Source organism: Drosophila virilis, chromosome 3 (genome assembly GCF_030788295.1).
Source record: "Drosophila virilis strain 15010-1051.87 chromosome 3, Dvir_AGI_RSII-ME, whole genome shotgun sequence".
NCBI classification, from domain to species: domain Eukaryota; kingdom Metazoa; phylum Arthropoda; class Insecta; order Diptera; family Drosophilidae; genus Drosophila; species Drosophila virilis.
Genome location: NC_091545.1, coordinates 3,569,978 through 3,596,509, shown reverse-complemented (window position 1 = coordinate 3,596,509; position 26,532 = coordinate 3,569,978). Strand labels below are relative to the sequence as shown.

The 26,532-nt window shown below is 42.8% G+C and overlaps 3 protein-coding genes across 6 annotated transcripts in view; 2 read left to right on the top strand and 1 right to left on the bottom strand.

The window, feature by feature from the left end:
- Positions 1 to 26,532, bottom strand: part of LOC26531154 (uncharacterized) — a 151,289-nt gene that overhangs the window by 30,313 nt on the left and 94,444 nt on the right. For all 4 annotated transcript variants that reach the window (XM_070208732.1, XM_070208730.1, XM_070208731.1 and 1 more), the window contains one exon: positions 24,389 to 24,464. In XM_070208732.1, coding sequence (XP_070064833.1) covers positions 24,389 to 24,438 — 50 coding nt within the window. In that variant the 5' untranslated portion in view covers positions 24,439 to 24,464. The remainder of the gene's footprint in view (positions 1 to 24,388; positions 24,465 to 26,532) is intronic.
- On the top strand, positions 125 to 1,125 carry Sems (Seminase). The gene is made up of 2 exons (XM_002046258.4): positions 125 to 758; positions 840 to 1,125. Exons 1-2 carry the CDS (start codon positions 140 to 142, stop codon positions 1,073 to 1,075), a joined length of 855 nt encoding a protein of 284 aa, XP_002046294.1. The 5' UTR covers positions 125 to 139; the 3' UTR covers positions 1,076 to 1,125.
- Positions 7,687 to 26,532, top strand: part of fng (Fringe glycosyltransferase) — a 31,997-nt gene continuing 13,151 nt past the window's right edge. The window contains exons 1-2 of the mRNA XM_002046256.4: positions 7,687 to 8,071; positions 16,879 to 17,325. Coding sequence (XP_002046292.1) covers positions 7,940 to 8,071; positions 16,879 to 17,325 — 579 coding nt within the window. The 5' untranslated portion in view covers positions 7,687 to 7,939. The remainder of the gene's footprint in view (positions 8,072 to 16,878; positions 17,326 to 26,532) is intronic.

Sequence of the window (26,532 nt, the reverse complement as noted above, 5' to 3'; positions counted from 1 at the left end):
TCCCATAACATTGCAGAGCTCCTACGTAATGGCAGAACCGTATCGAATCGTTCAGTTAGGGCTCTTTAGCGGGCTTATATAATGCCAGGAGCTATATGTGTGATTGATGCCATTCGAAACAGTTAGTACGTTTATTGCAATGCTGGCGCTACTAGTGCTTCTCGCGCTGCTACAGCTGGGCTTAGGTCAGAATCCGGTTAAGGATACGGCCAAGAGCCAGGATGTAGCCGCAGAATTTCCCGGTCTGGACAAGATTGTGCTGCCGCCGGCAGCGCAAAGCCGTGTGGTTGGTGGTGAAATCACAACGATAGATAAGCTGGGCGGCTACCTTGTGGCAATGCGTTATCAGGGCGAATTTGTTTGCGGTGGCACTTTGATCGATGATCGCATTGTTATATCGGCAGCTCATTGCTTTTTGGGTCGTACCAAGAAGTATCTGTGGGAGGTCTCGGGCGGTATCTCCAGGCTGAATGAGAACGGCGTAAAGGGGGAGATACTTGACTATGTAGTGCCTCAAGTCTTTAAGGAGGAGACCATGAACATGGATGTAGCCGTGCTGTTGCTATTGAGGCCAGTAAGGGGCCCAAATATTTCCAAAATTGGTCTGTGTTCCAAGAAACATCTTGAGGGTTTGCAACTAACCGTATCCGGTTGGGGTCTATCTGATCCTCAAGCATCCAATCCACACCAGAGTCTTCGCTCCGTCAAGGTTCCCATCCTCAAGAAGAATCAATGCAAGCATGTCTACAAAGCTGCAAGTAAGCTTCCCATTACTTTGTTTTCCTAAGCCTTGAGACATTCAGTGTCCTTCATTTATACTCTCTTTTATACGAACACAGTGCTCATAACCGACAGCATGCTCTGTGCGGGCGTATTGGGTCAGAAGGATGCGTGCACATTCGATTCGGGCGGTCCGCTTGTCTACCAGGACGAAAACCATAATACGCTATGCGGCATTGTGTCCTTTGGTATAGGCTGTGCCTCTGCCAAATATCCGGGCGTCTACACGGATGTCAGCTATGTGCGACCATTCATTGAAAACAGTATGAAACATTTTGGTATCAAGCTTGAATAAAATATTATCCAAATTATTTGGAAGCAATAAAGTGCAGCATTTATGTGTCATGTATGTGTTTGAATTCAGCTAACATATATGTCTGACGGTTTCTTGAGGCTTATGAATAATGAGTTCTAAGCAAACAAAATGAGTATCTCCCAGAAACCTTAAGGACTTTTAGGAATAATTGGAAATCAAAAAGTTCTATATGTATACAAAATGATAGATGTTCTGTGAGTTTTCCATATGGATAATGGGGTCATTGAATATCTTTTGAATTCGTCTGGAATATATCTTAGGGAATGGAAGCCCTAAAATGTCATGCAGAGGTGTTTTTTTTTTTTTTTTTTGTAGTTATAAAGCAAATTGTAAATCTTTTACGATGACAACTTTCGACTAACCCAATTTAAATACGTTTTTGTTTAGCTTGAATCAAGTCGAATTCAGCTCGGGACAGCATTTTGTGCATTAATTGTTGTTATTATTTGCATCTTTGTTGAAACTTTCGCTTCTCTCGTTTTGGCGGGATTGCGTGCAGCGGCAGCTCCTTGCTGATCGTTGACTGATTCCAATAATTGATTGTGCTGCAGATTCGAGTCCGTTTCTCGTCCTGGGCTTGGCCCCGAGGGTACAATTTTAGAAACGACGTTCGAGCCACGAACTTTTACTTTGGCAAAAATGTAAATTAGCTGCCCCATTCAAAAGGGAGAGAGAGAGAGAGGGATCGTGAGAGAGAGAGAGAGAGGGATCGTGAGAGAGAGAGAGAGAGGGGACTGTGGGCATTTCTAAGGGCAGATCAAAATTTATTGTGCACAGCATCCATTGCATGACTGACGGCCTTTCGTCTTTGGGCAACAGTTCGAATTAGTTTAATAATACAATTAATTGTTATTTATAGCTTCCTCTGCGCGAGGCAGCAGCTCTTTTGCGAGGCTAAACCAAACCGTAGACTTCTTAAATGGTTGTTTATAGCACGCAACACAATTTCAGATAGCTCCTAACTGTTCCCGCATGAAATATGTGGACATAATGATGCGTCTGTCTTTGGATAAAGTCTGCAAATGGGATTTTAAAAAAAAAGTCCAGTGTCCAGGGCATTTGTTTGGAGCATAAATAGTATATTTCAGATTCCAGCTATGTTTCAGGCAGCTATTGCATCCTTTTCTAAATATTCCTGATGCAGTGCAAGCCCTTGCCACAGATTAGTTAATTTCAGCTTTGTCCCACTGGAGTTCTTAAAAGCCATTGAAGTTACGAACAGTTCTTAAATAGGTTTAGGAAATCGCTTGGCTAGCCAAATTCCTGGGCATTATTTAAAGCTTTGTAGTGCCAGCTGCACCGCGGGACGCCAAGTAACTTCAGAGCGGACAGTATAGGATGGCAACAACATAAATAAATATGTGAAGACGACACTTTGCGGGCTGCGTATGTCACAGAGAGGCGTCCGCTGGTTTTCCTGGCTGCCTCTGAGTTGGCATTAAGTTTATTTATCTGCTTTTAAATGGCATCTACGCTTGCAATATAACTCCCGGTGTCATGTAATGTGCACCAGAAACAAAGGCAACATAATGTAACCAACCGGCGGGGATGGACTCAACCGAGTGAAGGGGGGAGGCATCTGCTCGTAACCACAGATAGTACGACTACCATTTACTCGTATCGCAACAGCAATTGCGAGCACTTTTACTAGTGTCATAAATTTATGGCACATTGTAGCCGACCAAAACGTGGCCACAGTCGCCACAGTCTTCCTGGCCCCGGGACTGCGACTGCGACTTGGATTGGGTAGCCTGCAGCGGCTCCCAGGAGGAGGCAAAAGCAGGATTTCGGTAGTCGGTAGCATAACATGCAAGCTGGCACCTACGGAGAGTGTCAATCCCAGAGATTTACACATGACTTTTTGTTATAAAATATGAATGTCAAGCGGCTGATAGAGAGATGGATAAAAGGGGGGTAGGAAGGGTGTGTGAAGCTGGAGTTGTAGCTGCCACGCTGTGGACTCACATAACCAGCAAATCAGACATATCGAATTGCATCTACTATGCGGCGTTAGTTACTCTTCAAGAGTCAGCTTCGGTTTGTTAATTAATGAAACACATAATCAAACAGCGGGATGGAAAGAGATTTGGAGAAGACAGCGCGGGAAAAGAGGGGAAGGGGTATATGTTTGTGTGTGTGTGTGTGGCTACAACAAACTGGTTCGCTGCACAGTTTCTAAAGAAAGGCTGAAATGCTTACTTGCAGTGCTCAGGTAAATAACCAACAACAACAACAAACAAGTGTGCTCTAGGCGAGAGTGATCGAGCAAGAGATACCCTGTAATAAAAATACCTGCTTTCTTCTATGCTATAAAAACTTAGCTCTTAAATAACTTTTGAGCTAATTGCTCGAGCGTCAAAAATTACAAGACTTGAAGATACCATTAAAAAATGTGCAATTACCAAAAATCATAAATATTTCTCTATTATTATGGTATATAGAATTAGCCAAAGTCATGGTCGAACTGCACTTCTATGCGATTCTCATTCAGGAGAAGCCTTTGCGATTCTCATTGCTTAACAATAGACTTCTTGCTAATGAAATGCAGGTGATATGCACACCCTAAAATTAAAATATTCCATATACCAAAGACATATTCCTACACAAAACATGACACCCAATTCTGTCCACATTCGCTGCGTGTAGGGTATATAAAACAAATCTTGAAGAGTCGTCAAACACTTGATCAATAGCGGCAAACTGTGTGTGTTGTTGTTGTTGTTGTTGTGCGTATCTTACAGATACATTTTATTATGCGCGCCGAGTGTTTGCACAACTTAAAAGCCAATAAAATTTGTTGTTAATTGCTTTGGTAAATTGAAAAATTAGGTTTTGGGAAAAAACTGAGCACAGAACTATGCGTAGTCGACAGTCCACTGTTTGGTCAACTTATTAGCCGGGTTTACTTTAATGACCTTTCAAATGCCGCTGCCAACCAAAAAAAAAAAAAAAAAAAACAACACTAAACTAGAAAAATCGAAACGCTTGGCAAACTTAAATTTAATCGGCTTAAATGTAATTTAACTTAGGCAGGGCTTAGAAGGCTCCACTATGTTTTCCCAGCATAGGGCAAATGGGGGCGAGAGCCAGCAAAAAAAAAATCGTTTAATTAAAGTTCAACATAGTTGAAAAGCGATTTCATGCCGCGTTGAATCAACAAATTGTAAGCCCTACAAGAGAGCAGGGAGGCTACGGCGCGCGGGGAAGGGACTGTGTTTCCATTATTTGTACTTATTTAAGTGCTTGATCATGCTGATATCATCACCTGGCAACATTTCTTTGTGCCAGCGTTGCCTTCAATGCAATTAGCCTCCGCTGACGCCAGGTGGTCTCCTCTTTTCTTGCCCCAACCGCACAAATCTAAAAAATCTCAAATCGAAAATCTGTAAAAAATGGTGAAACGAAATTCGTTTTACAATTTTTGGGAGCAGCAGCTAAACAGAAAAAGAATTGGCTAAAGTCATGGTTTGGGCTTAAGTCGAACTGGTGTTGCCCTTCTATGCGATTCTCATTCAGGAAAAGCCTCGCCAGTTATCCGTTGCGCTTTAACGGCGCTTCTCTGCGATTCTCACTGTTTAAGCAATTATATGAAAAGCTATGCGAGTTGCCTGATTACAACAAAATGTTGGGTTAGAAAGGGATAAAAACTATACAATATATAAATATGCGACCATTTTTTAACAAATCTCAAGGAGCTTGACACCCTAACATTTGTATGTTTTAAGCTTAAGGCTGCACAGAACTGGGTGTACCCTTCTGTGCGATTCCCACATACTTTAAAGACATAATGCAGCAATAAAACTCGTTAAAGCACTCTACCAAATTGATATACTTCGTCTACAGAGTAGCGTACGGTGTGTTGACAGTTATTGATCGATGTTATCGAAAGAACACAATGCTTAAATTAATTTTGATTGCGCCTCTTGCAGCCTTTCAATGAACTTGTACCAGCCAATTGGGCCAAGCTCGTGTAATTTACGTTTATTTTGACTCTAAGAGCCCGGCTAATGGCCAGTGGGTGACGTCTGAATACGCTAACTATGCCTCTACAATACGATTCCCATCAGCTGGGGCACAGCGAGCGTTCCACTAAATGACACTGACTAATTCGGGGTACATTAATCTTGCGGCTGCTTAGTGCCGTGCGCCGTGCGCACCATCAATATGCGCATCAAATATCGAGAATGGGAGGACAACACGTTCCGGCCGTAGATCGGGCCACATACTACATTGATGGATGTTGGTTGAAGCTCTTGATTCTGGGACGGGGTGGTAGGCGTTTTTTCTCTCCGATTTGGTTGGCATTTCGTAGACGCAATCAAGAGGCGTCAGTCAGGCAGTCAGTCAGTCAGCTAGTCACTCACTCGCTTGCTCGCAAATCTGTCAGTCTAAAATGCTTTGCAACAATTGCTTGGCCCTCCCCCTGCCCCCCTGCTGTTGCATGACTACCGGGCATCATTTTTGCCTGTGCTCCCAAAGTGGAGCCCAGAAATGAACACGTTGCGCGCTTTGGCGCACGCGCGCAGTCGTTGACTTTATGCCAACCGTTCCTCATGCCCCCTTTCCCCCTCTTTCCCCTCTCTGATCAACCGCAGGGCGTTTGCGCGAACGTTTTCGATTAAGCGACGTCGGAGGCAGCTGCAGCGTGTGCCAGTCGAGCGCAGCGCCAACTGAAGTGCACTCTCGACCAGGCCGCCAGCTATAGCTGAATTTCTAGCTGCAACCAAAGAGGATCAGTGGTTGGCAGGGGGGAGGGTGTGTGTGCAGAGGCTGCAACCGGGCCAACCGACGCCTTCGGTTTACATTTTACAATCCTAACAAGGTTTAGGTCAGCGATAAACCTGGCTGCAGTAAGCGGCGCGCCGTGTCTCGGCCAGGCCGAGGACTAGAGTCAGTGGACTTCGAGGCACATGGCACATGCCCCAACCGCAGCAGCTATGCAAACACACACAAGCCGCACAAACACACACACACAAACCACACACACAGCTGCAGTGGTTCTGTGGCAAGAAAGGTGTTGCTCTAGTGGAGCGTGCACAACTACAAGATACCCTGTATACAGCGACAGCTTGTGCCGTGAACAGGATAAAGGAAAATTTTGTACTAGAGGAAAGTGCTAACTTAAAAGATACCCTGTAATCAGCATCAGTTTGAGCTGTTAGTAAAGTTGTGCTCTAGTGGAGAGCGCTAGGCTAATAGATACCCTGTATATGCCTCGAATTGTGGCTAAATGTATTTTTGCTATATTTTATTAAATTAAATAAATATTAAGACCAAAAATCAAATACGTACGTGACGTACGTTGAGTTATACCCCATTTCAGAAAATTTTCGTTTACAGGGTATAAAAATTGCACATTAAAAATGAGGCATGAGGAGCAACGACGTTGGTTAACAGGCATTTTGGCGAGCGAAACGCGAGACGCGCGGCACGGGCGACCGGGTAGACGATGTCTTTTTTTTCCCTCCAGTTGGCAGAACAAGGTTGGCCGCCCGGGCCAAGTGGGACAGGCGCAGCGCGGAGCTGGCCCGGGTTCGGGCCTCTTTAAATGCAATTCAGGCGAAAGGCGCACAAAGGGACAGCGAACAAGATGCCGAGTTGCTGATTGTGCGAGCAGCGCAGTCAGCGTCAACGTTGCCAGTCGCAGAGCTGCGCACAGCCGCAAGAGCTTTTGTCGCCGGCACAAACATGGAATATGACAGGCCATGCAGAGCAGGGGATAGGTGGACTAGAGGGGGCGGGTAAAAAGGTGCGGGGGCAATGGCATGCAAAGCATTGTCAAGTGAAGAAAAGCGACAAAAACGGAACGAACCAGGCGCATGTGAGTGTGTGTGAGTGTGTGTGAGTGTGTGTGTGTGTGTGTGTGTGGGCAGTAACTGCGACTGCGGCAGAGGCAGAGACGGAGGCAGAGGGCCGAAACAATGGCGACAATAAAAATGCGATCGCACAACATGCTCCACAGATAAAAGAACGCAAAGTGACAACGAACAACTTTTAATGGAATTGTCGTCGGCTGCCGGCTCGTGGACCGGTAGAGAGGGTGACGGAGTAAGCAGCGGGGCCTGCAAAAATAGATATGCACTCAGAGCTCGGCTGCCGCTTTTGTTGTTGTTTATGTCTGCAGGTCGCGTGCAAGGACGTGCCAGCAGCAGGATAACAGCTAGGCCAGAGACAATGCGAAAGACAGAGAGAGGGAGAGTGATATGGTGAGAGGGAGAGAGGGGCAGAGCGCTAACGCCCACGAATTGCGCACGTTGCGTTACAACCGATCATCGCCTTCGGCAGCTACTGTGGCACATGCCGAGGCGGAACTAACCAGTCAACGAGCAAACCCGACCGATCGCTCTCTCGTGCTCCCATTGGAAAAATGCAATTGCTGCGAGAGAGCGTTGATGATCGTGCGCTTGCTATCTCTGTTGCGCAACAGCAGCATGCGCACAACGCTTCCAATTGGAGCAGAGCAGTGCGCTCTCGCTCGCACGCACGGTTGCTCAGTTGCTCTCGCGTTGAGCGGGTCGTCTTGCAGGTTTGTTCGCTGCGTTTGTTTTGTTTACGATTTTCGCTGGAAAGCCAAGCTGAGCAGCTCGTCGTCAGTTGCTTAGCAAACTCGCCCCCAGCAAGACGTACGCGCGCGTGCCGCTTGCACAATACGTGAGTTTTTCGTAAAAAAAAAAAAAAAAACGCTAACTGTGAATTCTCAAAAGTGAAACAACAAACACTGAAGTTGGCAAATTTCGAAGAGAAAAATAAAAGTAAAATAATTAAACTGACGTGCAAATAATAGTGTCCATCCGCTTATCGATTCGATCGCACGATCGATGTTCGCGTAGTGGCCGCCAGCATATGATGAGCCTGACTGTTGTCTCGCTGCCGCAACGTTACAAACGCCTCCTGCAAGCGATGACACTCGCCGTTGCCGTCGTCTATATGACACTTTTGCTCTATCAGAGCGCCTACGGATATCCGGGCCTGCAAGTGAGTGTGTTTGCTCTGCCACAGAGATCGTTGCGTGGGTGTTTGGCTCACAAATGGCTCGTCGCAAGCTCGTAAATTGTTGTCATACGCAGCACACACTTTGCCCCATAAGTTGCCCCTCCCCCCCACTCCGCACTCCTGTTCGCATTTGCATGATTCTGCGCCCCCGGCTCAATCGCCCTTTTTGGCCCGTCGCCCGCTCCGTTTCGTGCACTTTCATAAATCAACGCTGGCGACGTTTGCAGCTGCGCATGCGTCCCTCTCTGATGCTCCTGCTTCCTCTTCATCTTCTACACAAACCTTTTTGCGCCCTTGCCAATGTCTGCTGCTCCTTCTTCTTCTTCTTTGCCTTGCATATAAAACAGTTTTTCGGTTGTTTGTGTTTTTTGCCGTCGGCAGCGCGTCGCCAAAGCTTTCAGTGTAGACCCCCCCCCGCACCCCGCGCACCCCTTTGCTTCAGCCAGTGTATTAACCCCTCCTTGTCTTGGTTTTTTATACTCCTGCCTCTGTTTATTGTTGTTTTTCTTTTTGGTTTTTGCATAAATTTCTGTGTAATAAAATATTCTGCGCTAATATTACAAGAGCTGCAACGGAATGCAGACCTTGGTCGGAATTGACTGGAAGAGCGCATGTATCTAGATACATATGTATCTAGATACATCTATAAATAGAGATGTATCTAGATACATATGCATGTTTTGATTGTTATTATAATACTGTCCAGGCTCTTGTTGATTGATATGTGTGTTTGATGCCAGTTCCTGGCCTGAAACAGGAACTTTTTGTACGTTAAAAGAATTCACAATATTTACTCTAAAACATGTAATCCCCTAGAGCTTTTATTGTTTTATATTTAAGCTCAAATTTGATTGATCGAGACATATATCGTATACATTGTATTTCGATTAATTGTAATCTCATAAACTTTCTTTTGACATAATCTGAAAGTGTTTGTTATCCCTAAATTGCATAAATATTCTCTTAAAAATGTGAATTTGATTCTTTCCAAAATGTCAACATTCTTTAGAATAGAGAGATGTTCTAGGAATTATCCTTGAGTTTCCCATTGCTTACATGAGAATCTTCTTGCAAATTTCCAATTAGTACTTAGGAATGAACCTTATTATGAGAAACTTATGTCAACCGTGACTATATGTCGATATTATTAAAGCTCTCTCGAAACCTGGCTTGGATCTGCAGTTGGACCGGAGGACTATATAATATACTTAGCTGAGTCCAGAACTTACGCTTGAAATTAGGTTTTTTGGTTGATTGATATTTAATATATCTTAAACAAACATGAGTTTGGAAGGTTTCCCACATTGGCTTACTATGAGTATTATATACATATATTATCGTTCTTTCACTGCATTCTCTGATCATTAAAATAATATATATTAAAATTACACCTGCCACATGTTTGAAGAGTATTTAAACGTCGATACTACACAGAAAATATGAAATATATATGAAATACGAATTTGTCGCTTTGTCAAAAGAGTCTCTTGACATATTCCATGTTATTTTCCGTCGTGTTTTGGCAACACTTCTATGGCTCAGTCTCAAGTCTGCCATTTTGCTTATTTGAATATATTTTGTATATATTTTTATTTGCCGGAAGTTGCTCGCTGGCCGCTGTCTTCATTAGAACAAGCCACAAATGCAAATGCAGGCTTTTATTATTTACTTTATTTCTTATGCTTCTAGAGGCTTAATTCAATTGTCGGATGAATCATTTTCGGTCTGAAAAATGCTTGAAAAAGTGCCATAGTTTAGGCCATTGCTTGGCTTGGCTAACTGGCCAGTTTATTTGCTTAAGCCATAATTAAAAACCTAATGAAGTTTTAATGTAGACCAAGTTGTTGTTTCACTTTTTTTTTTTGTTGTTGTCGAGTAACCGGAAAACGCGCCGCAATGAGTGGCATGTAGAATACTTGGTATTCTCATATATAAGACTCTGTGTCCAAATGCTGAATTGGACTTTATTATTATTTTTTTTTTTATATTCTTGTTGTTGTTGTTGTTGCTGTTCTTGGATTTCAATTGAAGTCGCTGCTCGTTGAGGTCTGTGACTTGTGTCAGTTCATTTGGTTTTTGTTGTTTGTGTGACCGCAAAATGTGCAATGTGATGTAGAAATTATTATAATTTTTTTTAGTTTTTATACCCTGAACCCATTCAAAATGGGTATAAGGGTATATTGTATTTGTGCAAAATCCAAATGTATGTAACAGACAGAAGGAAGTATCTCCGACCCCATAAAGTATATATATTCTTGATCAGCATTAATAGCCGAGTCGATCTAGCCGTGTCCGTCTGTCCGTCCGTCCGTCCGTCCGTCCGTCTGAATAGAGCATCTTTAAGAATTTCTGTATACATGTCCCAAACACACATTCATGCACGTCTGCTTCGCATTTTAACAGCTTTGGTTATTGCGACTTTTTTCTGTAATGCTATTTAAGATCCTTTTTTATCACAACTCGACAAAATGGCAAAATCGAGGTCGGTGCGAAAATCTTATCTTTTTCGATGATTTTTTTTTAATATCTCGGGTAATGGCTCTTCGCGGAGATATGACGTTCCAAAACGACATAACTCCGCGCGGAGATATGACGTTCCAAAACGACATAGCTCCGCGCGGAGATATGACGTTCAAAAACGACATAACTCCGCGAGGAGATATGACGTTCCAAAACGACATAACTCCGCGAGGAGATATGACGTTCCAAAACGACATAGCTCCGCGCGGAGATATGACGTTCCAAAACGACATAGCTCCGCGCGGAGATATGACGTTCCAAAACGACATAACTCCGCGAGGAGATATGACGTTCCAAAACGACATAACTCCGCGAGGAGATATGACGTTCCAAAACGACATAACTCCGCGAGGAGATATGACGTTCCAAAACGACATAACTCCGCGAGGAGATATGACGTTCCAAAACGACATAACTCCGCGCGGAGATATGACGTTCCAAAACGACATAGCTCCGCGCGGAGATATGACGATCCAAAACGACATAACTCCGCGAGGAGATGTGACGTTCCAAAACGACATAACTCCGCGAGGAGATATGACGTTCCAAAACGACATAACTCCGCGCGGAGATATGACGTTCCAAAACGACATAACTCCGCGAGGAGATATGACGTTCCAAAACGACATAACTCCGCGATGAGATATGACGTTCCAAAACGACATAACTCCGCGCGGAGATATGACGTTCCAAAACGACATAACTCCGCGAGGAGATATGACGTTCCAAAACGACATAACTTCGCGAGGAGATATTACGTTCCAAAACGACATAACTCCGCGAGGAGATATGACGTTCCAAAACGACATAACTCCGCGCGGAGATATAACGTTCCAAAACGACATAACTCCGCGCGGAGATATGACGTTCCAAAACGACATAACTCCGCGCGGAGATATGACGTTCCAAAACGACATAACTCCTCGCTTAGGTCGCTCGGAGGTCGAGATCGGTGCGAAAATCGTAACTTTTTCGATGATTTTTTTTTAATATCTCGGGTAAATGTCTGATTTTAAAATGTTACACCTTTTTGAATGCGTACGGATCCCTACCATCAATTGGCATTATTATTCATCGATTGGTTAAAAAATGTTGTTGACAAAAAACCGATTCGATCGTAAATTCAACCTTTTTGATGATTTTTTGGAATATTTCCGTCAAATAATGTCCGATTTTGCAATTTCATACCATTTTTGACTCGGATCAGTTCTATCGATTGGAATGGAATCCAAATTTTGACCCAAATCGACAAAATGGAAAGGGGTTACATCACGTTTTTTTTTTCAAAATCAGGGTCGGTGCGAAAATCGAAACTTTTTCGATGATTATACCCTGAAACCATTAGAAATGGTATATTGGCAGAAGGAAGCATCTCCGCCCCATAAAGTATATATATTCTTGATCAACACCAATAGCCGAGTCGATCTAGCCATGTCAGTCTGTCTGTCCGTCCGTCCGTCCGTACGTATGAACGCAAGGATCTCAGAACCTATAAGAGCTAGAGACTTGAAATGTTATATGTAGGTGTTCCTAGTCCCCGGGAGCTCCCGACTAGAAAAGAATCAGCTAAAATATTTCTAAGTTTATTAAATATATGCAATGAATATTTTTAACTAAATGGTATGTTATTATATTTAAAAAATAATCGAATTGTTGAGAATGTTCTGCTTAAATTAAAATCACATTTGACTTGTTTTTTTTTTTCAAAATGTTGCGCAAACTCTTTGACGTTGTTGTTGACTGTTTCGCGGAACTTGTGCAGCCGCCTGGCCATAGACTTTTGAATTGGGCTTGGTCCGATAAAAGCGACGCATTGTCCACTGCTCGAATGACCGCCTCACTAAGTCCCCCTTCCATCGCCCCAGCCCGCCCCCTCCGTTCGGCACATGCCGCTGCTCGACCCCAAAAAACATGTCGCGTGTGGCTGACGCATAAATCATACAGAGAAAAAATATAAATATATAAATAATCGATAAATGAATTTGTTTATGCGAATTTGTTTAAAGTGGCGCGACGAATGTGCGCGTTTTCGCTGGCCTTTGATTGATTCGTGTGGTGCGCTCTGCGCATGCCTAAATACACTACAACAAAAACAACAACAACAACAACAACAATTGCGACAACAACAACAACAATTGCAACACGTAACAAACAACACATGACTGCCTCGCATGCAAATCAACAGGCAACACGAAGACAAAGCCAACAAAAAAAAAAGACAACAACGTTAAAAATGAAACAAAAGTGCTCTATTGGAGCGTGCACGACTAGCAGATACCCTGTGCGACGACAGCTACGTATTGCTGCAATATGCAGTCGTGATTGCTTATCAAACAGATGTAGAGACAGACACATAGATACCCTACAAGCAGCGCACTTTAGTTATGAAAATGGAAGTCTTAAGTAACTTTTTGATATGTGATTGAGGGTTTCTTGATATTTTGGGGGTTTAAGACTATAGAAAGATAAATAAAGACTATGTAAATTGAATTGTAGTATAAACTACTTTAATAATGCGACATTTGTGATTCAGCCGTTTGACAAGACGCGAATCGATATCGGGCTATACTTCTATCGTTGTTCTGCTTATAAAATATGAGACAATATATATTAATATAGAAGTCACGCAAAAGCATATATATTTTATATTCCCAATTTGATATGATAAACTCTGCTGGACATGATCAAGATTGAAAATTCGAAAATGCAGCTTTCAACATTTAACATAGTCACAAAATTGTGTTTTTTTTTGTCAGGATCAAGACCTGGCTTATTTATTATAATTTGTATTTGATATATATCATCTTGAGTCCGTCTTTTTCTTCTCCTTTCTTCTCCTTTCTCCCCAAATCACCTGCTTGTAATCAACATGTGTCGTGTCTCATGCTCCCATCTCATGCTTCGCTCCAACTGCCTTTTGATACATTTTCACAAAATTGGTATACCCTTTTGTTTATAGCCAACTTATCAATGGGTATGTGAAATCCTCTCAAAGTTTTTGATTCCTGTTTGCGCGCAGGTGCCGCTGGCTGCAGCTGCCTGTTGCTGCTGCTGCTGCTCCTGCTTCTACCTCAGTTCCCCCCTTCCTTCTGCTGCTCCAAGTTCCCCTCCATCATCTCCTCCTCCATTATCTCCTGCCTCTTCTGCTCGAACATAAACAGTTGTTCAGTTTGTTGCGAGCACCAAAAAAAGTTGACGACACTAAGCCGCCAGCAAGTGCCTGATAAAAGTTGCAGCTGAAATGTATCTGAAAGATACTCAGATACTCTCTGTATCTTTGTATCTTTGTATCTGCAGCTGAGCAGCTGAGTAGCTGTCGCTGCTGCTGCTGCTGGTCTTTGGTGGTCGGCATTTTACTTAATTGAGCAGCGCCCGAACGAGCTGCCTTTCTGTGCATGTGACTTTGTATGCTTTTGTATCTTATCGTAGATTTGTATCTGCGAGTTTAATATTGTTCAAGCGGCGTTTTAATGAAGATTTAAACGCGCCAACATACGCTCAACTTGACGTGTCCAAATGGAATTGAACAGCTCTAAATGCTTTTCATTAATCTAGCGCCCCTCTCCGCTCCCTCTCTCTCTCTCTCTCTACCTCTTTTGTACTATTAATTGACTTGGCAATTGTTTATAAACATATTAATCATGTCCATAATGAAGCGTTACACAATTGCTGCGCCGCTTGGGACACGATGTGTGTGTAAAATTTCGACAATGACAACAAACGCCTGCGCGATGCGCGCACTCTTGTTACCTTTTGTGCTACCCTGTACAAGTTGAATATGTGTGAGACTAGAGGTATGATGGTTTAGTGTAGTGTGTATGCAACAGGCAGAATGAAATGTCTTGTATTCAATAAGGCAAAGCCCTAAAAGTTGCTCGTAGTTTAGCAAAATATATAGCTGTAAATATAGATATATTCTAATTTATGTTTTTTTAGAGCTCGCAGCTGTTTACAGGGTATCCGCTAGAGCTGCACACACTCGCCTAGGGGCACCCTTAGGTGCCTGTTGTTGTTGCTGCTGTTGTGAACGAGCATGTATCTTTTATATTGTATCTTGTATCTTGTATCTGTTTTGTGTGTGCGCAGGCGTGCTTGACAGTTGGTTTATTTACACACACACACACACACACACACAAATATATATATATATATTAATCTGTAGGGAGACACACGTGTCGCCCAGCTTCTCTCGACAATTGCATTTGGCGCAGCTCACGTTCGACTAATTCGCCGACGAGCTTGTTAAAGCCGCGCAACTCGCCCCGCCCTCCGTCCGGCTCTTTTGGTATTTTTGCATACATTAGCTGCAGTTGCAGTTGCAGTTGCATCAGCTGCAACTGGTTCACATTCTAATCTATGCAAGGCCCATGCCTTCGCCTTGGCAACTTGCTGTTGACTCAATTGGCTTTTAGCCGGATTTGCTTTTAACCAGATTTTCTGTTTTCTGTTTTCTGTTTTTTGCAAGTCGCTTTCACTGCCCGGCTCGGGTCACGACTTTTGCTTATCGCGCCGCTGCTTGGGATAAGTTAATTAATATTTTCGAGCTCTCTTTAATCACTTTCGTCTCGTAGTTTCTTACATTTACGCTTGCCACCTGTCAACGACTTGCCTTTGACTGCGGCTCATTAGGCGGTAGCTGCCGCATCATCAGCTCAACTTCTGCTTTTTCTGAGAGTTTTCTTCGCCTACCCCCCCCCTCCACTCGTCGCTCTGTGTGTGTCTGCCTGCTATCAGATAGTTGGCCCATTATATTGAACACCGTTTTTCGATCGTGCCGCAATAAAAATGTATGAGCCAAGTCTTTAGCTCTATCAAGCAGACAATATCGTGTGAAGCAGCAGCAGCAGTTGCTGAAGACCCGTTTACCATGTAATAAAAAGACAAGTGGATGAGCGCAGAGAGGAGTGGTGAAGGGGGGGGGGGGATAGAGTGGGGCTGTAGAGGGGGCAGGCAGCGCTTAAAGTAGAAATGTTTCCATTTTCAGATCCAGTGAATGAGCTATAACAGAGCTATAACTGTAAGAGGGAGTAAGAGAGAGAGAGAGAGAGGGAAAAAGGGCGAGAGAGTGACAGACTAGAAGATACTCTGTAAAACGCAGATTCGTATTTCTTATGAGATAACTCGGCTGTTATACAAAAGACATAAGTCGAAATTATATCCTCTTCAAAGGACGTATCTCCGCGTGGAAAAATAACGATTAACCATATAACTATATATATATAAATATAACCATGTACCATATAACAATATACGACATATCATAAAAGGCTAACAATGGGTTTGTTTTTGAATTTTGGTCGAGTGAGAGAAGTATACAAAAAGCACCTGTATACTATGTTCAAAGATTTCTAGATATTTTTATGTAAAACAAACATCAGAGAAAAAAGCAATTGGAATTAACATTTATCTGGGTTTCAGGCAATTATGTTGAATATGTATGTGATTAAAAGTTTCTCTAATAGTTTCTAGAGCTTAGATGCGCCAATACAACCCTATTGAGACACTTATAACAAATACAGGGTATTTGAAGTCTTTACAAATGTGTAGGTTAGCTTTTGTTAAGGTCAAGAGGAGCAGCGGAAGTGCCTGCTGTGCGCGTTGATTTGCATAGCGGAAAAGTTCGACCAAATTAACACTTGGCACCATTTCCTCACCCCCTCACTCCCCCACACTTCGCGCCTCATTCGACCCCACACTTCAGGCAGCGGCTTGAAAGGCCTTTTATCAGCTCACTTCAATCAAACTCAAATCAGATTCCAAATTTTCCAAACTACAAGAGGTTGTTAGAGAGAGGGATGCCAGAGAGCAGCTCCATTAAAAGCAGCTGAAGAATTGCCGCATAACAAAAGAAAATGAACCTGTTATCAGTCGAAATTAATCAAGAGGGCCAGAGGCGCAGTTAGGGGCGGGGACACGGACAGGGGCTGTTGGCAAAAGGGGCACAGACTGAAGCTTGGATTTCAAGTCTGGGCGATCTTTATATTTTTTTTTCTTCTTCTATCATGTTGCCCGTTTGTTTGGTTTTGTTTGCTCTTACTCAGCATTTTTATGGCGCTGTGATTGCTTCTGCTTCTTCTGCTTGTTGTTGTTGTTGTTGTTTGTTGTGCCGTCGCTCATTTGTTTGCCATTGTTGTTTACCATTGAAGTTCGCCTTTGTTTGCCAGGTGAAAATGCCTGCAGCAGCTCTCCACTTCATTTTTATTGCGCGCGATTTACACAACAAATTTTAGCCCCCAACTAACCCCTCTTCCCTCTCTTTCCCATTACAGCTGCAGCCGCAGTCGCAGCTGGATGGCAATGAACCTGCCGCAACGACGACCACACAACAGCAGCAGCAGCTGCTCCACTCGCTGCCACCCACACAGTCTGTGGCTGCTGCCGCCTCCTCTTTGCCGCCTGCTTCCTCGCCCGTTGCTGCTGCTGTGGCCACGCCCATAACGCCTTCGCTGATCATACGCAAGGACATACATAGCTTCAATTTCAGTGATATTGAGGTCAGCGAAAGACCCGACGCCACGCTGCTAACAGACCTAGCCCGACGCAGCCGGAACGGTGAACTGCTCCACGATCTGTCGCAGCGCGCGGTGACAGCGACGCCGCAGCCGCCGACAACGGAGCTGGATGACATTTTCATCAGTGTGAAGACGACGAAGAACTATCACGATACGCGACTGGCGCTGATCATCAAGACGTGGTTCCAATTGGCGCGCGATCAGGTGAGGTCAAAACCCCAAAAGTTACCCCGCAATTAGCCAGATGCGACAGGTCGATTAGTTAGTTCGAGCAATTTGCCAGCACAGCGTGGGCGACAATTGGCAAATGAGAAGAAAAAAAAGGAAACCAAAATGTCTCGATCCGATTGAGATCTAAGTTGTCCGGCGATTGGTTTCGACTGCGATTCGAATTGTTTTTTTCTTAATTTTATTTATACTCTGTGTATATTTTTTTTGGGCTTGGCGCATTTGCATAATGAGTTTTTAAGCTGTTTGAATTGAATTCGCTTTTTACGATTTATGATTTTGTGGCCGCCGCTTAATTGGCTATAAAAATGTCTTCATAAGCCAAAAAACAACAAAAACACAAAAAAACTTGCAAATAAACGAGCTTAACTAAATAATGTTGATGATTATAATGGGTTTTGATACCCTGTAGCGAGTAGCATAAGTAGGGAGGTTAAGCGCTTAAGCAGATGTGTAAGAAAAGGTCAAAGGCAACTAAAAAAAGATAATTCAGCTGAAGAAAAGCTAAAGCTGGAGTTAGTTTAGTTAAACCCGATTGACTAAGAGAACTCATGGCATATTCGAGCTCAAGTCCCGGCAAGCGATATAATATCGATTGAGAAGATAAAGTATCGGTATTATACGAAACATAAACTGCTTTAAGACTTGTAACTAAACATTTAAATGGAATCTTTTATAAGCAAGCTATTAATTAGCGCAATCTCTTATATCTTAAAATAAGACTAATCGGAATAATTTAAAAATGAATCTATATAGACACCACCTTGTGGCAGTTCCGTTGACTTGATAAAATATCAATATCGATATCGGAACTGTATCAGACCCTAGCTACGAGATAGTTGTCGTCAGAATTGTATAAAGACTCGTTTGCTAATAAATCAGATGTGCAACTAAAGTCGCACAAACTATTCTTCGTACGATTGACCCTCTATAATCCTAGATGATATAGAAACTGGCTATTATATTGTCGCTATTATATAGTCGATCTAAATGAAGGTAATATCATTTAGCTGACATAGGATAGATTGATTGTATAAAACTGTTGTTGTATACAAAGCTTTATTATTTAATATATCCCGATCAAACTTATCAACATTCCAGCACTATATTAATCTAGCTCAAATATCTATATATCATATAGCTCGAATAAGAACGATTGAAAATTGAGTGTATATATATGTAAACATCTCTGTGTGTGTGTGTGTGCTGTGTGTGTTGTTGTGTTGCTTTTGTCGCTTCGTTTCGCTGACTTTTTTTGTGCCAACTTATGCAAAATCACGCGTCACAAATGTGTTTTGTTATTGTTTACAGGGAACTGCAGGCAAAGTACCAAAAAAAAAATAAAATAAAAAAAAACAAAAAAGCCACATAAATAAATAAGTCGCCGCACATGTGTGTGTGTGTGCGTGTGTGCGTGTGTGTGTGTGCGAGTGTGTTTTAACTATTCAAAATTGTTGAAATGCCCGACAGGCACGTTTCAGGCTTTGGCTGCAATGCTGCAACGGTTCGGGGCAGACGTGCAACGAGCTGCAGTCAGTGTTTATTTTGATTGGAGATTGTCGTGAGTGGCAGGGAAAGGGGTTTTGGGGGGGATTGCAACAGTGGGTTGAGGAGGGTTGGAGCGGCCTTTTAAGTGCCTAGACAATTTTAGCTGCCATATCGAGTTGTAGTTTTCACACTATTAAAGGAGCTGGCAGCAGCATTTGGCCTGAACTGGTCAGCAGCAATTCGCAGCAACTGTTGCCAGTACAGCAGCAACATGCCCCACTGACAGCTGGCTACATGCAACAATTGGCTCGCAAGTTTGATTTGCTTCAAGTTGTTGCTGCTGCTGCTGCAGGCAGCCAATTATTTTGATGCGACCAACAGCAATGTGGAGCAGCGACAGGCAACAGCAACAACAGCAGCAACAACATCTAGAAAATGCGTTCAATTTGATTGGTTTGTGCTGCATTTGAAAACTATTTGTTGGTTGCCCCATGTTGCTGCCTCTGTTGCACATTATAAACGCTTGATTAATGTGCCTCTTGGTGCACAGCTTTCAGCTTGATTCCACTTCGTTGCCTCCCCCTGCCCGCTGCTCGCCTAAAAAGGCCAATGGCAACAGCAACGAGTCTTCAGCTCAGCTCAACACAGCCAGCTCTTAGCTTGGGTGCATTGGTCAGTTTTTCCTATAGATCAGACATGAGAGGAAGTGAAAGAAGAAGATGAGGAGACTATAATAGCTTTTTAACTCAATATGTAACAACGGCAACAGATCCATAGAATGAAGATCAATAGAATCATACACTCGAAGAAAAAACTCTATACCTTACTCATGACTAACTCGAATAGAATTTATGAGGCTTTGATCTTGAACTTTGCAACATATTTAAGTTTTAAATATTCCTGCCAAATTTGGGACTTTTCTATTAGTATTCCTTTTGACCCTGAGAATATTGCTTGGGGATATGCATACCCGCTTCTTTGGCTGCCTGCAGGGTATTCGAAAGTTATCGTAACTCTTGCCGCCATTCAAGGCAGGCTAGATCTGCTCTCATAACTTAGACAGTTAGTATATTAAGTTATTATAGACAATAATTAAGTTATCATAGATAGAACTGAGAATGAGTGCAACAGATCTGCTTAAGATTCTTCTTTAATTCCTGATCAGCTTAGTATACCCTAGACTTGCCTTGGCAGAGCATTCAAGTTTCCATATGGCTTACATAAACTCAAGTTGATCTTTCACACAAAAATTGCTGTTAGTTCAATCTTGTTGTTTTGCTGGTCGATAGACAATTTCGTATGCAGTTGCCAGTGTTGAGAAATGCTCAAGTGGCATTCAAATTATTCATGCAACAAACAAATGAGCATAAATTACTGACAGTTGCCGCCGCAACGGTTCGACTTTGATTGAACGCTTTTCGCCAAATATGCAAAAGCGGAAAATTCGCGACAATGCAGCAGCATTTGGCTACCGTGTGTGCGAGTGTGTGTGGCAGTTGTCTGGCAGGTTTGTCAGCCTGTCTGGCAGTTCGCTTAGTTAGCATCTGATTTGCTTTTGGCCAAGTTGCCTGCTGCCTGTCACATTTGTTGCTGCTGCTGCCCCACAACACAGAACGCATGTCAAATGTCGAGGGAAACTCTCTTCGGACTTTATGCAGATAAATCGCAGACACAGGTTGACACTGGCCCGGCGAGAGTGGGTGGTTCAATTGTCAGTTGCTGCAGTTGCTGTTTCTGTTTTTTGTCTTTCTGCTTTTTAGTTTTTAATGATGCACCGTGTGGCACTTATTGAGCGCTTGTCAGTGGCAGCAGCAACAGCAGCAGCAATTGTTAAAATGTCTTCCCGGAAAACATTTGCTCGCCTTGTACCAAGTCACTTTTTTTTTAATGCTTTATGTGCTGTGCTTGTGTGTGTGTGTGTGTGTGTGTCGGCTCACATTTTATTGGCCACAAGAAGCACAAATGTCGTTAAATTTTCACTGGACAAGCGCTGTGGCTAAGCCCCTCTCGACTTTATACCCCGTTCGCAAAGTAAAAACGGTTGTATGGCTTTTTGGTTGCAAGGTTTGTCTTGCAGTCTATCCTATTAATTGCCAGCCACGCCCACTTAGTTGCCTAGACCGCCCACAGTTTGAGTATCACCTATCAAGTCTTCATTACACAAATATCCAAATAAGTTTTAATTTTTAATTAGCGCTGTTTGTCACACTGCGAGCAGCGTATTGTTTAGTCGGTTATGCTCGACTGCATTGCTTCTACTTGTTTTTCGCTCTGTCTTGGCCTATTTGCGCTTTGTACTCGCAATGCGTCATGTCCAGCGCGTTTGACTGCTTTAAGCCTCGGCTCCTTTTCTCATTAACTTGGCTAAGCCGGCTGCGTAGCCTTCGCCAGTTGCCATACCCCCGCTCCCCGCCGCACGCTCCACAGCACGCCCGTTGGCTGTCAAGCAGACAGCGCTGAGTCACTTTGCGGCAAGTTGACAGGCTCAGCGAGAGCTTCAGCTCTGGCTGCAACTGTTGCACGATTCTGCGACTGCAGCCGGGTTCTAGTTGCAGTTGTGGCCAGTTTTGCTTAGGCTTTAAGTTGTCAGCAGCTCATAAATATGAACAGAGCAAATGACAGTTGTCATACGCGAGCAGCCCCCTCTCTCTCTCTCTCTCCCCCTTTGCTCATTTGCTTGGGGATCATGCGGCGTATGCGCGATGAGCCGCATGGCAATTAAAGCTCAATTGACAGCACGTCCAAAGTGTGCCGCCAACGCACACACACTCATACACACACTCATACACACACACACACACACTCACAAACTCTCCCTCTCTCTCTTTCGCTCTCTCTCAGCCCGTGCCGTCGCTTTTGATTGCGTTCACTTTGGGGTTTTCGTATTTCGTTTTTTTTGGCGGTCTTTTCAATGCGCTTCAATTTAATTTAATTCGCAATAAATTGAAATATTTTCCATTGTTGTTTGTTGTGCGCACAAACGACACAATTTTTTGTGTTGTGTATGCTGCCACGCCCACCCCACGGCCCTGGGCCCGCATGGAACTTCCTTTTTAATGTGCACGCTTGGGCACATTTTTGCATCATTTTATATGCCGTTTGCCTGCAAATAAGCAGCGTACGCTTTTAAGCCAATTATTGTCCATTTAATATGCGCTCAATTACAATGCAAAAGATGAAGAGGAAGAGGAAGAAACAAGCAACAGTAACGAACGGAGAATTTAATTATTTTCTTCAGCTTCAGATACGAATGTATCTTTAGCTGTTGATGATGATGTAGTATCTTTATATATCTTATAGATACGCACACTATGTCCGTCTCTTTCTCAACGTCTTGACGGAGCCACCAATCAAATACAAATCAGCTAATTGATACATTTTGAGCTCCTTTGCCCAACGACGCCTCATTAACCCAAAAGTAACTCAACATTTGACGCACGCCCCGAAACGTTTGTTGTTGCCTGCGTTAGCTTCTCAAGGGAGCAGAGGGGCAGGGCAGGTGGGGGGGAAAGGCCCAAGACAGCCTATAATTAAAATGTGAACCTTTTGTGGTTTTCTGGCTGCCTGACTTCAAAATAGCCGAACTGCGATTACGCAAATTGAGCCACGCCCTCAATTTGTTTACCTTTTTTTTTTTTTGAGGCTGCTTCGATCAAGTCGAAATTTCAATATCAACAAAAAAAAATTACAACATTAAAGTTGACTGACAATCATTTTTGGGCTGAACAATTATTAATTTCTGAGTGTTGCCAGAGTTAAAGAGAACTTTCAAGAACTTAATTACTCGGCATAGATTCATAGATTCTCATGAGTGTGAACTTCTCTTTTAAGGTTTTTCCTACATCTACATTTAATTTATTCGTTATATTTTCGCATTTTCTTGGTAATATTTGTTAGGATTCTTCTAAACAAAACTTTTGCATTGTAAAATATATTTTTAGATCGGGTTATTCAGGCAGGCGATTTGTACTAGGCGGAAATATGCAGTTGTTTTTTTGATTTTTCCCAATTTTTTTTTCAGTTATCAGAATTTATTTAAAACTTGGAACAACAATCAACAATTATTGACATCAAATGCAAAAAAAAACGCGCCCCTTTTTTATTTATAATTTGTTTTTCTTCAACATCTAATTTGCTTATGATTTATTTTAACCACGCTTAATAATTGGATTTGATTAGCTTTGAGAGTAAATTCGACTTTCACTTGGCCAAAATTGGAAAGCATGTCCAGTCAAGGCACACGCCCTCCATCATAGTTAATAATATTATTTGGCCCATGCACAGACCAGTCCGTAGATACAGATACAGAAAGCAGACACTTCGGACGCATATGGAAAGGCCGCCCGACCGCAGCCTCAGCGCTCGAGGAGCTGCCGGCGAGCGACCGCACCCCACGTGCTGTGCAACTCCAGCTAGAGGAAGGGGGGAGGGGAGGGTGTCATGGCAAGGCGAGGCAACACAAACCGCCAAAATGCTGCAATGCTTGGGCACACAAATAGTTGTTTGGGCCGCAGTTGCCGCCGCCGCCGCCGCCTTTTGCCTGCAGCTGCAGTTAGAGACGCCATTGAAAATGCATTGTTGTTGTTGTGGTTGTTCTCGTTGTTGTTGTTGTTCTCGTTGTTGTTGCTGTTGCTGTTGCTGGTCTATGCCGGCGACAGTCAGTTAACTGTTGACTGCTCTTGGCCAGCTGTGCCTGTGTGTGCCTGTTTCGCCTGCTCTCTTTGGGCGCCGAAAACATAACGAATTGTTGTGGCAATCGCTTCGTTCCAATTGAATGCATGCCGCGCCGCAACTTTGGCCGCAAACTTGCAACGTGCAACTCGCGCAAAACTCCCCAAATCCGAATCAGAATTCAAATCCGTAAGCGAACAATAACAACAACGACAACAACAACGACAACAAACAAACAACGCAAACCGTGGACCCAGTCACAGCTGCAGCTTTCATGATAAATTTGTTTTGCATTTAATGCTGACCCAAGCGAAATATGTTGGCAAATTTATGGACTCTCACTGCCCTTCCCCTTCCCTCTCGTTAAATCTCTTGCTATGCACTTGAAATATTCAAACGTTTTATACCCTGTAAGGCTACAAATGCTTTTAGTGGATATGGTACGCGTATGTGTATTTGTGTAATCATTTTTTTTTAGAAATATTTTCGTTCGCATTCAGCTTATAAATACATTTTGGCCTTGAAATATTCGCACATTATATATACCCTGTAACAGCTCGAATACTTTAATTGGGCATGATGCACCTATGTGCATATGTAATTCTAACCCTAGGCAATTGCCACTCCCAACAAATTGATTAATATTTCTTGCACTGTCAATATTTAATCGTTTAAATACCCTGTAAATGCCTTAAGTGGGTAAGATCTAAGATTAATTCCTTGATCGAAAACTGTCATCAACTAAATACTTTAATAAATAAAGTCACGTTCTTTTTTCCATCTGAAAGAACTCGGATGCTTTAAGAGCTAGAGTCAGCGAAATATGATATGTGTTGTATATAATGCCAGATTTGAAAAATAATATATGCTCCTCACTTACCCACAACTAATTATTGCCACAGTTTTGAAGAAGTAAAATCTGGTACACATTTCATCTTAGATGAAATCCATAAAAACTGAAAATTGTTATAGAAATTGATTAATAAACAGGAAAAGCTTAATTAATAAATATAAATATAAATAATAATATATATAATTTTAAATGAAAGTTTGATTTTTAAATATTACACAGAGGAATATTAAATATTGTAAAGCAAGTATATAACTTTTCTACAGGGTAACTTCTAGTCGTGCTCTGGCACATTGATAGCTTTCTTATTTATATCAAGTTGACAATTATGAAGCTGCTCGAGGCTAGGTAATTACGCAGAGTTCCATTGGCTGCTGCTCATTTCTGTGATTTACGAGTGGGTTGGCGCTGGGTGGGGCAACGTCTGTGTATCCGTGTGAGTGTGTGTGTGTGCGTGTGTGAGTGTGTGTGTGTGTGTAGCTACACCCACAGCCGCGGCTCGTTAGTGGCAGCAGCAATTAACTGGGCCAAATACCGAATAGCCAAAATCCAAATCGTCCTCAGTCAGCGCTCAGACACTGCCTGCCTATGCTTATTTATGTGACAGTTGCATCAGAGCGCTCAACTTGCCACATAAATTTGCCACATGTTGTAATGTTGTTTGTCAACAGTTTTAACAGTCACATAAATTAAATGCTAGTCAAGTGCGAGTGCAACTACTGCTGCTGCAGCAGCAACAGCAGCAACAACAACTACTCCAACAACAATATCTAGCTGCAACATGGTGTTAACAATTTTCGCCCCGCAGCAGCCAAAAATGAAAAGTGCCAAAAGTGAGAGAGAGAGAGAGAGAGAGAGCACAAATAAAATCCCGTAAAAATCCATGAAAATTCAACAGACGACAGCGAAAAGTTTTCAGCTGCAGCAGTTGCTGCTGCGCCAGTTGTTGTTGTTGTTGTTGTGTGCCATAAAGAACTCGACTCGACTCGACTCAACTCGACTCGACTGCGACAACAACAGCAGCAACAACAACAGCAAAGACGGCAACTTGAACGTTGGCAACGTTGACTTTCTAACTGTTTAAAGAGTCGAGTTGTTCAAATGCTTGTGCAGCGGGAGTATTGTGTTTGTTTCTGTTGTTGTTGTTGTTGCTGTTGCGACGACAGCAACATGCGGCAACAGCAACAACAACAACAACAAACATGTTGCTGTTGTGCTTCGTGTTGTTGTCAATGGTTTAAAACGATTTTCGCCTGATTTGACACAGGCGAAGAAATAGTTATTAAAGGCAAAACCAATTGAGTTGTAGACGACGACACAGCCAGACACAGAGGGGACAGCGTGCGGGGATGCCGACTTTCAAATAGCCGCAGGAACTTTTTTCCGTCTGTCATTTGGGCAATTAGGTTTATCGAATATGACAAGAAGGAAGAGGCTGCTCTCGTGTAAGGGAGAGCAATTCCCACTGCCTGCTTGGAACCAAAAATTACTTAAGCGTTGCTCTGAGCATATCAACGAAAAGTTTCTGAGTGGAATCGTGTCAAGTGAGAAACAAATGGAACCCCTAGACCAGGCAGCCAAGCATAAAGCAAAACAACCAGCAGCAATTACAACAACACCAACAACCACAATTTATACCCAAACTCTAGACTGATTTCATGAACTTGTGTGCGCGTCTTCTTCTTGCTTCAGTTGTTTCTTTATAGTTTCTTCCCAGTTGCCACCCTTTTTCTAGTCAGCTTTTTTCCCCAGTTGCTTTCAGCGAGCGTGTGGGAATTTTATTTTTTTCTTATCTGATTGTCTCCGCGCGTCTTGTAAGAATATAGGGCCAACCGCAGACGCTGGCATAATTATATGTAGATTAGTGTTTGGAACCTAAATATATATAGAGAACTGATCTGTGTTCCCATGACTCGCCCTGTGATTAGTTTGTAAAATATGCAAATATGCAGACATTGCTGAAAACCTAAAAGGGCATATATACTTGATCAGTTCCAAGGGGCAAAGTCGATAAAGCCCTATATCTGTTCTCAGTTCTTGATGTTTGATGTTTGATGTCAAAGGGCATAGATATATCTAATTCTGGCAGGCAGTTAATATACAAAAGTTGCCAAGACCGGGAAACTATATCATCATGCGATAAGGGAAACTTTGTTTCCAACTAAGAGCTTTTG

What these genes read in the sequence shown, in the direction of transcription:
- Sems (XM_002046258.4), top strand. Translation starts at nt 140, where the DNA reads ATGCTGGCGCTACTAGTGCTTCTCGCGCTGCTACAGCTGGGCTTAGGT. An exon ending in GCATGTCTACAAAGCTGCAA is followed by an intron (nt 759 to 839) that starts GTAAGCTTCCCA and finishes ATACGAACACAG; the next exon opens with TGCTCATAACCGACAGCATG.